This window comes from Diadema antillarum, unplaced genomic scaffold, assembly GCF_040938485.1.
Source record: "Diadema antillarum isolate AM-2024a unplaced genomic scaffold, OU_Dant_1.0 seq00000323_RagTag, whole genome shotgun sequence".
NCBI lineage: Eukaryota > Metazoa > Echinodermata > Echinoidea > Diadematoida > Diadematidae > Diadema > Diadema antillarum.
In genome coordinates, this window is record NW_027271342.1 from 492067 (window position 1) to 504904 (window position 12838).

Consider the following 12838-nt stretch of genomic DNA (forward strand, 5'->3'; position numbering starts at 1 on the left):
TGTTTAAGCTAGGCGGGAGACAATGATGCATAGGCCTAGTGATAAATACCTCGCTTGTTCAGTAATGATGCGGTTTTCACATCTTTTTTGTGTTTATTAAGTTATGTAAATATATTATGTAAATGCAAAGTTGCGAACCAGTGTTTCGCGTATGTATGTCATACACTTGGTTGTTTTAGCGTGTAAGAATAGGTAAATGTGCTTGCTAATCTGTGAAGTTTATGTAAAAATGTTGTTCTCGCGTTATTGTTTATCTTTCTGTTTGTGTGGGATACGGGATTGTAGTATCCGGTTTTGGTCATTTCATTGTTTATGTAAAGCCCGAGTTGCCCTAGTCAAGGGACTGACTAGTCTTAGGGAGGGGCTGTGTAATGAACTGAGGTTAGAGCACTGAAGTTGGTGTCTCTGGTACGTCTGGTTAGGACGTAGGGGGCGTGCGGTGACCCCATGACCGTATGAGTTTCGATGGGGGTCACGGGTCGCACGTGGTTATACTCTCGCTCGGGTAGAAGGAGCGAGGAGTGGTGAGCTGACGCTCGTCGGGGGCGGACGTGTCCGCGGAGTCCCCCCGTGGTTTCGTAGTGTATTGTACACTAAAGTCTTGTAACGCTGTGTGTATCGGCCATTCGTGCGGCGATACAGTGGTGCATCGTGTCGGGCGACTGGTCCTGACGGGTAGACGGATTGGCGAGTACGGTAATAAAGTTCTTCTTCGCACGCACTTCGATTGTCATCTCGGTGAATTATTGATGCTTTCTCTACGTGATGATGCGATATGATGTGATCCTTGTGAGTCTGCGTGAGGTGTCCGCGAACTTACCCAAAAAAGAACCCACACAATAACTGGAGAAATCCGGTTATATTACAATATACATAAACACTACTTGTTAACAAAGTAAGTTTCTTCATTGACTTTACAATATACAGCAATACAATTTCTTCATAACCTTTACAATGTACAACAAAACATATCAGCGATAAAATGAATAAAAGAGGAGGGCTACAGCTTAAGCGTCCCTTGATTGCATGCAGCCCTCGTATATTATACTTACATAGCATATATGAAAAATACTAGGTATCACAAAAACATTTCCCACTTTTGATTCTTAAAAATAGTTCAAAAACTATATTTCAGATAAAACTGTCATTGATAAGACTTTAGCTGAATAGTGTACAACTTAGTTTTAGGTGATTTGAATATGAAAGCCTATATTAGTTTCATGAAATCAGTGATTCATTCCGATGTTAGGTTCCAGATTTTGAGCAAATTTTAACCCTCTGCACAAAAATTGAACTTTTCACAGGAACCAATGATGTGTTTGTGAGTGCGTGCTTACAATGACCCTGAACAATGGACAGGCCACCACCTGTTCAGAGCTCTGCTGCAAGGCACATGAATGTTTTATTGGTTATTCATGTGGATTGCCCTGAGCACTGCTAGTTTGAATTTAGTCCATGGGCCAAGGCCCGAAAAATGGGTTGTTGGTACCATCTGAGGTGGCACAACCTTTTTGGTGTCATTTTGTTTGTCGGGCATAGATATGCTTATCAAGCTATGATAGCATTTCCAAATGAGTAGCTTAGTCATAATAAATGAATTTTTAACCAATTTGGTCTCGTATTTATATCCCTATACACAACTTGTACTTCTGAATCGAAACTAAACCGCTATACAAAGAAGAGCACTGCCTTCTGTATGTCCACAGGTGTTCTGTTGTAAACGCGGTGCGCTTAGTCTTTATTCAAGGCAGCGAAGGGAATATCCAAAGGGTTATGATGTCCATAGCTGTCACGCGGTGCGCTTAGTTCTTTATCTAGACCAATGTACCGTTATCATATCTAAAGTTCCTCATAAAAGGGATTATCTGTACTGTTTTTATACTACCCTATCAACAAATACATCAGTTTTAAACAAAAATCACTCTGTTCATTTACAATATCATTCATTATAATGTATCGTAGTGTACCGGTACATTGTTTTTGCATTATCTTATATTGTTGGAGGGAAATAAAGCGACATTGGCGTGGTATCAGCATTTTCACCGTAGCGTTTTCACAGGAAAATGATAAATGATTGAAAAAATACGGTAAAATTCACAAGGAATTGCTTTTGTTGTTGTTGTTGTTTTTAGATAAAAGGATTCATACACTGTATCATACGCTTTGGTTATTCCCTTCGCCGTCTAGAATAAAGACTAAGCGCTGTGGACATCATAACCTTTGGATATTCCCTTCGCTGCCTTGAATAAAGACTAAGCGCACCGCGTTTACAACAGAACACCTGTGAACATACCATAGAGCTGCATTTTACAGCTCTATAGAACATACAGAAGACTGTGCTCTTCTTTGTATGGCGGTTAGTTTCGATTCAGAAGTATGGGGATATAACAACGAGACCAAATTGGTTAAAAATTCATTTACTATGACTAAGCTACTCATTTGGAAATGCTATCATAGCTTGATAAGCATATCTATGCCCGACAAACAAAATGACACCAAAAAGGTTTTGCCACCTCAGATGGTACCAATATCTGGCCTGGCCCATGGACTAATTCATGACACAGGGTGAAATGCATGCACATGAAAAAAAAGTGAGCACATGCTTCCATGTGCATGCATACACCGCATTTTAGAATGAATAAAGACTAGCTGGGAAAGTGGAATTCCTCATAAATTAGAGCATTCCAATCCTGGCCATTGTCCAGGACCATTGTCTGGGTATCAACAACACACTCCTATACACACCAATAACCCCCTGTGCAAAGTTGAAGTTTTGTACAGAGGGTTGAAAATAGAGCAAAAACTGAAACCAAATGAAAAATGAGTAATATTAATGTTGAATTTAACGAAACTGAATCATGCTTTCATTTTCAAATTACCTCCAACAAAACTGTACACTATTCAGCTATTGTTCGTATCAATGCTAGTTTTAGGTCATGGTCGGTTACATAACATTACGTAATAAATCAAGAAGGGCGATATTTCCACGAGGGAATTTCATATACAATACAAGTACAATGACATTGTGAGATCACCGACATCCAGAGAGCAGCATTGTTTTTTTTTTTTTTTTTTACAGTTTTCTTATACGAGTACATTGACTTAAAGTTCGAATTTCAGAAGGAAGAGAGTTCAAAATATCGGGTCCGGTGTGTCTGACAGATTTCAGAGTCATCACAGTTTTAGGATAATGTTAATGACATTTATCAGATTGTCTAGTGAGATAAGAATGTATGTCCTTGTTTAGCTTAAGTAATAAAAAAAAGAAGAAGATGGCAACTGACCGTTATATAAGCGAAACATAAAGAGTGAGTTTTGCAAAAAAAAACAACAACAGCAAAACAATTATGTCGCTTACCTTGGGTATTTTTTGAATTCTGCAAAAAAAAAAAGAATATGAATGGTCCTGATAACCTGAGTTAGTGCATACGTATAGCCTTCTTTGTAGAAGCAATTAACTATCAATGTGACTTGCCGAAACAATGTTACAATATGAGATGTACGAGATAAAACGAGTTACTTATAAATCATGCGTAAATATTATTTTATTAAATATTCTTTGTGGAGTATGCCAACGTTACGAGACACTTTATCAGAGATGTATTGCACATGGGCGTTCCATTTCATATTTTCATTTACATGTATTCCAAAAAAAGTTGGCACTTTCTTTTTGCTCCATTTATTATTATCCACCATAATATTTAGATTTTATTATTTTATGCTTCCTATTATGAAAATAAATGGAATGTGTCTTTATTGAGTTGAGTGATAATCTATTGCTCTTAAGCTATGTAGATAATTTCTGTAATTCAGTATTAGAGTTCTTAGAAGCGACTGAGAATCAGAATTGGAACAAAATACATTTTTGTCATCGGTAAACAGAATATATTGCATTAACTAAGATGAATTTGTAATATCATTTATATACACTAGAAGTAGTAGCGGTCCTAATATAGATCCTTGTGGGATGTCACATTGTATAGGTAAACCTTCAGAGTTTACAGATTCATAGTATACGTACTGCTTTCTATTTGATAAGTAATCTTCAAACCATTCCAGTGGAATGCTGCGAACTCCATAATAATGTAATCTGCGTAAAAGGATAATGTGGACAAGAGCGTCGAATGGCTTGCTTAGGTCCACGAACACACCGATGACATATTTTTATTCAGCTAAGGCAGTCGACACTCCGTCGTACAATTGGGCTAGTGCCATATTTGTATAGAATGAAATTTCCTGAAACTGTACTGGTCTTGATTCACTATTTCATTTTGTATAAAAAATCATAAAATCTGTTATAAACAAACCTTTCTATGACTTAAGAAAGACTAGTAATTATACAGATAGGACAAGAGAGGAGTCATCTTCTTTTTCTTTGTATATTGGGATAACTTTTTTTTTCAAATTTAAATGCGTTCGGAAATATGTACTAATGGTGTCATTATACCCTAAACAATTTGTTTTATAAAAGAGACGTGCTCATTTCATCATGCCAATTTGTATAACTTGATTTTAAAGAATGTACAATATCAAGGATCTCACTAAAATCTGTTGGTCAGAAAAATAATGAATTATCATTTGACGTGCCTAAATACTGCGAGAAATCTGTATGTGTGTGATCGATTCTTGAAGCTTGACTAGGACCTACATTAACTCTATCGTCTATTCCCATAGTTAGTTATTAGTGTGCCATGTTCCCTATTTTGCCTGTTCAGAAATCATTTAGTGGCGCTTGTTATCTTCTTTTCATAATTTTAACATTGATCTGCCTCTGGCAGATTAAAAGGCTGCATGGCACTTGCTGAAAACTCAAAGGGCATAGATAGGAATTCATATTGTCCTGTAGTACGTGATAAGATGATAGCAATGTTTGTATGTTTGGGTTTTTTTTTTTAATAGAGAAAGTTTGCATCAATTGTTTTGGTTGTATATCATGACCTTTGCTGTTGATTTAGGTACTCAACTGAAGGGGCGTTTTCTACTGCGACACGTGTCACTGGTGAAGTACTGCTGCTTGGTTGTCTTTCTCTCACTGCTGATTACTATGATACAATGGATGAACGTTAATACGCCAAGTGAGTTTGCTGCCGCAAAGCATTCCAAATTCTGGAGGCACAATCGTAAGACGATCCAGAAGCCAGCAGCGCGTGAAGAAGTCTTCAATCCCATACCACGGTTCGGATCACTATCAGCCCCTATACTGCTTTTCATCAGCAGACTTATCACTATTATATATAATTATTTTGTCATTATCTAAATCTATTCAGGCATGAGAAGATTCTTGATCTACGCCACTTCTTGCACTTTCTTGCACACGCCCTTTGTCCGATGTTGTATCATCCTCACATGACACCATTCCCACTTTTCATTGTGTAATATCCTACCATTTTTTTTACTACAACATCGTATTTTGGAACTTAAATAAATGCCATTTTCGGAATCATGAATCTTATTTCATTTCCTGATCAACGAACATTAGGAATCGCTATAAACCTTTCATTTTTGATTTGACGAACCTTCGGATTAAAAGACCTTCATTTTTATTTTCGGACTAACATATTTTTGGAATAAGAAAACCCACTTGATTTTAGGATGAAAGAACCCTTTTTCATTTTCGGAGATATGAAACTTATTTCATTTCCGGACTAACGAACGTTTGGAATAACGAGCCTTGTTTCATTTCCTGATTAACGAACCTTTTGAATAACGAACTGTAACTTACACTACATGTATATAACGTGAAAACACAATGGTCGTCCTTCGGACAAGAAATTACTTGCAAGCTCTTTCGAACACATTGCATCTGTTAGGAGATGGTTGATTAGGCTTACCCTGCAACTTTAACAGTTGCAAGCAAACATGAAGAAAAAATCGTTGTTCAATAGTGATTTTTGAACGTGAATAATCATATATACAATATCTAATGATGACTCATTAATAATGACAGCAATATTGTCATAACACCTGATTTACTCTTTGCATTAATTGATTGATTATCATAACCTACATGCAGATATGATAATGATAAAGATTCGCTGAAAATACGAGTACCTGACGAAGTGTTGTTACACATAATTATTTCTGCGTATGTATGTGACATGATCTATCTATCATATTGCGTGACTGTTGTAACTTGAGCGTAATTACTATTAGATACATTTTTGCGTTCGCTGTATATATGCCATGTCCAAGTACCGGTTTGGCAACATTAATAATGTTTAAGTTATGTTGTTTGCTCATGCCATAGTAACGTGATGGACGTGTCTGAATATCATGCAATCTCAGTTGATGGTGTTGAAGCTAGACACAGGAGAAGCCAAAACAATGTAAAGAACAGAGCATCACGCGAAAATCCGTCTGACAAAGAGCGGGACAGTGAAAAAAAAGTGCTGACTTTAGGAATCAATGATTCCCAACTGTTTGAACATACCGCGAATCACACTTTAAATGGAATAGATTCCAATCAGACCAACGCTAAAAACAACCAATCACCTGATGGTGCTTTTCGGAAAAGAAATCATGTCAAGTTGCCAGAAAACAAGGGGCAGGAAAGCCGCAATAAAACACTGAGCACAAGGAAGGTGAAGATAATTAGAAGGATCATGCGTCGAGGAAAAACCATTCGAGAAGAAGTGGTCGGCGTGCGCACGATGCACAACCAGGAAGTGGACATCGAGAACGCCTACATTAAGTCATGGTATGGAGTCAACCGTAGCCTGACAGCAGCTAAACTGCAACTTACGAACACTTCGCCTGGTGATAGGTAAGTCAGACTCTTTTTTCCAAGTCGCCCAATTCATAGTACTTAGAGCACAAAAAAAAACCAAACATAAAGAAAACTCAGGAAAAGCAACCAAGGAAAGAAATACGAAAATCCAAATACACGATAAGGCAAACGGAGACATGTTCTAACATATTATTTTCTAATTCATCATTACCATTGGCAATCAAATTGAGAAGGCATTCAAAATAAGTAGATAATAATAATAACCGAAATAAGTAGATAATAATGACAATAATAACAATAAATAACAACTCTTCATGGTTGCCATGCACTGATCTTCTAGAAGACCCTGCCATTATTATTACCCCAGCTTTTCCAGGTACCCATTAATACACCAGGGTCGAGAGGGAGATGGTGGGTAAAAACATCTTGTAGAAGGACGTAAGCATTGGGACTAGTAGATACATGTATGCAGTGTGCAATTCTAATTAAAATATAGTGACGGCCTTATAGATAACGATTTATTCCAACAAACTGAGGACTTGAAAAATACTCCAAATTACTACGCACGAGTGAGCCGAAAATTGTATATTTCCGCGCCATCATCGCGCTTTGTTCTTATCTTCTTCTTCTTCTTTTTTTTTTGTTGATAAATTTAAGCGAGCGAGCGCAGCGAGCGAGCTAAAAATTTCTGTATTTCAGCTTACAAAACATGGAATTCTTGTCATTTTTTGCTTATTAAATCTTACAAATCTAATCAAAATATAGTGACGGCCTGAGGACTGAGGACTTGAAAAAAATACTCTAAATTAGTACGCGCGATTGAGCTGAAATTTGTATATTTCCGCGTCATCATTACGTTTTGTTCTTATCTTGTTTGATTTGGGTTTTCTGCGCCCCCCCCCCCCCCGTATGTTCGATACCTTTGGCGCCCTCGTTTGATCCAGTGGGCAATCGCTTCAGAACGAAAGAAATAAAATTGCAGTCGCTGCTCGGTGTAACATTTTGCTTTCTAACGATGGCATGTTTGAACACCTTGTCATTTTGTGCGCGTCATCATCACGTTTTGTTCTTATCTTCTTTTTTATGTATATACATTTTGGCAAGCGAGCGCAACGAGCCAGCCGAAATTTCAGCTTACAAAACATGGAATTCTTGTGTGAACACAATAAACATTGTCATTTTGTGTTTGTGTCTTGTTTGATTTGGTTTTCTCCCTCCCCCCCCCCCCCCCCCCTCCCCCTTCCCGGTCCGGGCGAGTTTTTTTCTTCTTCTTCTTCTTCTTCTTCTTTTTTCTTCGTTTTTTTCTTTTTCCTCTTCGTTTTTTTTCTCGTTTTCTCGTTTTCGGCGCCCCCAAGGAGTGGCGCCCGGGGCACGTTCCCCCCTTGCCCCCCCCCCCCCCACCCCCTAGATACGCCACTGCATGTATGAGCCTAATACTTACATTGTATTATGACGTCGTTTCATTGTCTTGTTAAGGCCGTGTCACACCTTTCCGGGCAAGCCTTGCGTGCGACTTGCAAAGAACAATTTGTACTACCCGGAGGTCCCCGGAATGAACCGCACATGACAGTACCTAGCACGTATCTCACCCGTAGCCACCCGGAGGTGTGCACGCAAATCTTTTTACCCGAAACCATGTTTAGGAACTGTCACACCTTTCCGGGCAAGCTATGCATTCTGTTGCGTGTAGAGATTTTCCAGCATACCGGGAATTTCTGAGGGCGAACAAGAATTTTGGCGAGTCTGTGCATGTGTAATACTTGCTGGAAGCGTTCTACTTAAATTCTACTTGCGGGCATACTGTGTGACCTTTGTACCAGTCGCGTGGGGCCTGACAACTCAGTGAAGGAATTCTTCTGAAGGAATGACTGAAGTCCCATGGAATGTCATTATCTTGGCTGCATACGGGGACTGCGAAGTACCTGCGTGGGAGTTGCCTGCGAAGTGCTGCCGCTAAGGGCCTCCTACTGGCGTTCTGCGTGGACCTCTACGGGCATCCCCGCGACTCACCCGGAAAAAGTTTTGGTCATGCTCAAAACTTGGCTGCGGTTAAATCGGACTTGCGTGAGCACCTCTGGGCAAGTACAAGCGAGATACGCGCTAGGTACTGTCAGGTGCGGACCAACTGCGGAGAGCTCCATGGAGCAAATTTGTTTCCCCGCAAGTCAAGCCGCAAAACTTCCCGAGACACGGTATAACAAGGCCTTGAGCATGCTCAAATCTTGTTCCGAGTGAGTCGTGGGGTTCGCTCGCAGAGGTACACGCAGAACACCAGTAGGAGACTCTTACCGGCAGCACCTTGCAGGAGTTGGCTCTCACGCAGGTCACACGGAATGCACGCAAGTAGAAGCTAAGTAGCACGCGTCTAGTAGGTAAAAAACAAATGCGAAAATTGCAAACATTCTTGTTCGCCCGCTGGAAAACCCTCCTCGCCACAAGCCCGCGTAGCTTGCCCGGAAAGGTGTGACACGGCCTTCACTCTGATACGAATCTCTACCTTACATAGTATGCCAGTTCAGTTCTTCTTAAACTGCATTAGAAATGGAGAAAAGAAGAAAGATTCAGCAGTCAGGCGGCGGGGTATTTTCATTCATCCAAGGTCTACAATTCCTAAATTATGCGAATAATATTATGAAGTATAATTAGAATTCTATTAATAACAATGAAGTACAAGATGAAGAGGGTTAGCATATTCCTGCGTGCTTTGGCAGAGAGATCACACCAAGGAAATTCAAAGTCTTTTGTTATGATAATGAGTTTGGCACCCCAGTCCCTATAAATAGCAGGTATTCCCACTATTCGACATCTTTTTAAAGTATACGAGGCAGTATCCAAACATTCACACGATCACTCAACGTCAGTCTCCACTAACATTGAACAGAATACGTATCAACAATCATTCATCCGGCTCAGTCATATATATCTTACAGGCATGAAGCCAGACAGTAAAGTAATGAGCCTGGTTACGGAAGTATAGTATAATATAGTATGGCAAATGAGTTGACAGTTTCTGTGACGAGAAGAGAGAGGGGGGTTATCAAACAATATGTTATGAACCCGCAACGCGTTGGGTGGGACCCTCTTCATCTTGTACTTCATTGTTATTAATAGAATTCTAATTATACTTCATAATATTATTCGCATAATTTAGGAATTCTATTACATAACACTTCGTACAAGCTTTCAGAGGGTTAGCATCTTCAAAGTAATACGCAGAAACTGTCAATTGAGATATGTTTCAGGCAAATGAAACAAAAAACTGCTGCACATGAGCGTTCATGATAGGTCAAATTTTATTCATGAGCAATCTGAGTAGTACCATGACAAGGTGTATGTTCCGTATGAACACATGATCACAAGGAGGAAAGAACAGTATAGTTTTGTAACAGTATAGTAACTGAGTTACATACGTATCGTGTCCCCCATCTTCCTTATAACTTGTGAAGATGAGCTGAGAATGGTTGAAGCGAATTTTGCTTCTTGAACTGGCTTAGAATAAAAATCTCGAAAGGTTTTGGCATTGGCCACTCCTCCATGGTAACGCCTTGATTAAAAGCTGCAGTACTCGAGGCACTGCGGTAAATGTGAGCAGAAAACCGATGTATTTATGCCTGCTTATTCAATGTGCCCTTTTAGCACCTAGACAGGGTAGAAGTGATTACTTCTTTGTGAGGTTTTCTAGTAGAAATAAAAAGTTTAGTCACAACGTGAACCTGACGCAAGGGTTCTTTTCGACTTAAGTACTCCATGAGCACTGATAAAACACACAACTTCTCGTTTGTGAGGAAAGAAGACAATTTAATAGATTGGCTGGCAGTACCCTTCTTCTGTAGTTGTTTTCAATAACTCAACCACTTGAAAGACTGTACTGTCATTAGGAATTGACTTTATGTAATGTCCAAAAAACTCAGAGTCTGCAATCTCTGTGTTGAAACAAGAGTCGCCAGGGCAATCAAATTCTCGCTTAGAAGTAACAGTCTTGCATCATTACCTAATGAACATAATTGAGAAACTTAAGAAATGTGGTGTTGTACCGTGGTTTGGGAAGTTCTACCTTTCAACACAGGTACTACAAACGGGTGCTTTCCCACGGAAAACCCGTCAGAAGAGGGCAACACAGATGACAAGGCTGATCGATACGAATCTACCTTATTGTATTTTTCCCTAACACATGCTGGTCAGACAAACATCACGATATTGGTGATAGATGAACTAAATGGCTCAAGCGATTGTTTGCGGCATCAACTAATCCGCTGCTTTCAAGCTGAGTTATAATGTTTTTTGGTGTTGTGCCATGAATTTGCGATGAGCTCGGAAGTGTGCTCTGAAATTCCTAATGCTCGCCAACGTTTGCTGAGATAGGTCAGGCAGGGAGGTGGGAAGAGATATCTCCCTGGGTCAGGCGAGTAACCTCAGCTCGGGCATTGGAATGGGAAGGGGAACCAGGCAGTCCCCTGGTAGGAGGGGTAGGGCTGCCAGGATCGCGGGTGAGCGGGAGCCACGATTGTGTCCTCCACAAAGGGGGTGATCGAGACTGCTCTCTGGCAGTTAATATTGTCCCTGCGGACTTGGGAAGGACCCTGGAAAGTAGGCAAAAACAAAGTGGAGGAAAAACATAGGAGGGATGTAAAAATTCCCATGATATTGAAAAGGCATCGATAGCCTTAGAGGTCTTGTTCCCAAGACAAGTACGTAACCAATTTCCTATTGGCATTGGACGCGAAAAGATCAATTTCGGGTCTGAAGGAAGGTATAGATAAGAGCAACGAAAATACTCCGCCCACTTGGCCTGTCACTAAAATATTAAAGCAGCGATTGGTTGACCAAGGAGTTCTGGCTTGACATGGATAAATTTAGTATGGATGTGCTGTGTGTATGGATAAAGTATGGATCGATGTGCTGTGTGTATACATGTATACATGTGTACGTGTATACGTATTCGACAGCGCGTGCGAGCGGTACGGTGAGTGTGCATGCTTACCGTACCTGCAGCAGGTCAGGGACGGGGTTCTGCGACATGCCAATTTTTTTGTTCTCCTCTAAATGTAATGAGAATGCCAGAGAAATCTCCTTCGACTCAAGTGATGTAAACTATGTGTATTTCGTACTAAAGGGACTGAATGTTTTACTTCGACACAGCCGAAATTCGACTCTCGTACTTCGGCTTATCCGAATATTTCTTAGAGAAAAGTACATGGGGAAAAATCGGGACTTTTTATTTTGCTTCGAGTTAAGTGATTTTCGACTCACTCGACGTCGACTTATCCGAGGTTTTATATCAGGACGAAGACTTAATTCTTCATATCTCTCCGAGATAGATTAATTATCTGCTTCTATATGAGCAACACCAGCCAAGTGGGAAACAGATAGCCAAGAGTAGCGACCCAGCGACCACGCCCAAATGTCATATGACAACTTATTAAGTAATGGAATACTACCACTCATTTTCCTGACGTAACTGACAGCTGCACTGTTATCTGACTTAATATGAATGTGTTGCTTATGGGAGGTGTCGCACAGGGAGGCAAGGCCTCGATGAATAGCCAGTAATTCTAGCGCATTGATATGCAGATTAGCTTCCTCTCGAGACCAGACACCTTGAGCAAAGGAATTATCATTTACACAGAGTGTACCCCATCTTGAGGTGCTGGCATCTGTACGAATATTGTCAATGGATGACAGGAATGTCGATGCAGGACCCAAATTCCTTGCATGGCAAGGGAAGCCACCAACGAATTTCTTCAATGGCATTATTGTTTATTGAATTAAAGAGATGCATCAAAATTACCACCTGATTCTTGCACTGCTTTGGTTCTGCACGACTCTAGAACACGATAATGCCAACGACCCGCCGGTACGGGGTCAAATGGAGAAGAAAGAAACCAATGAACTTTGCTAAATCTCGAATTTTTGTCGAGGGAGACGACAAAATGGGATGCCCAAGATTCCTTATCTTGTCAATTTTTTTTTGTCTAGATGGCTCGCCACCAAATTAAAGCCTGAGTAGGTCGGAGATGTTGTGACTTCCCAAAATTAATGACAATCCCAATGATGCCAGTAAATCCAAAACACAGTTCGTGTTAGCAATACTCTCCTCTTTAGAGCGGGCAA

General features: G+C 40.1%; 1 protein-coding gene across 1 annotated transcript in view; it reads left to right on the forward strand.

Annotated features, from left to right (window-relative positions):
* Positions 1 to 12838, forward strand: part of LOC139730622 (uncharacterized) — a 64618-nt gene that overhangs the window by 26840 nt on the left and 24940 nt on the right. The window contains exons 2-3 of the mRNA XM_071641479.1: positions 4956 to 5175; positions 6248 to 6763. Coding sequence (XP_071497580.1) covers positions 4956 to 5175; positions 6248 to 6763 — 736 coding nt within the window. The remainder of the gene's footprint in view (positions 1 to 4955; positions 5176 to 6247; positions 6764 to 12838) is intronic.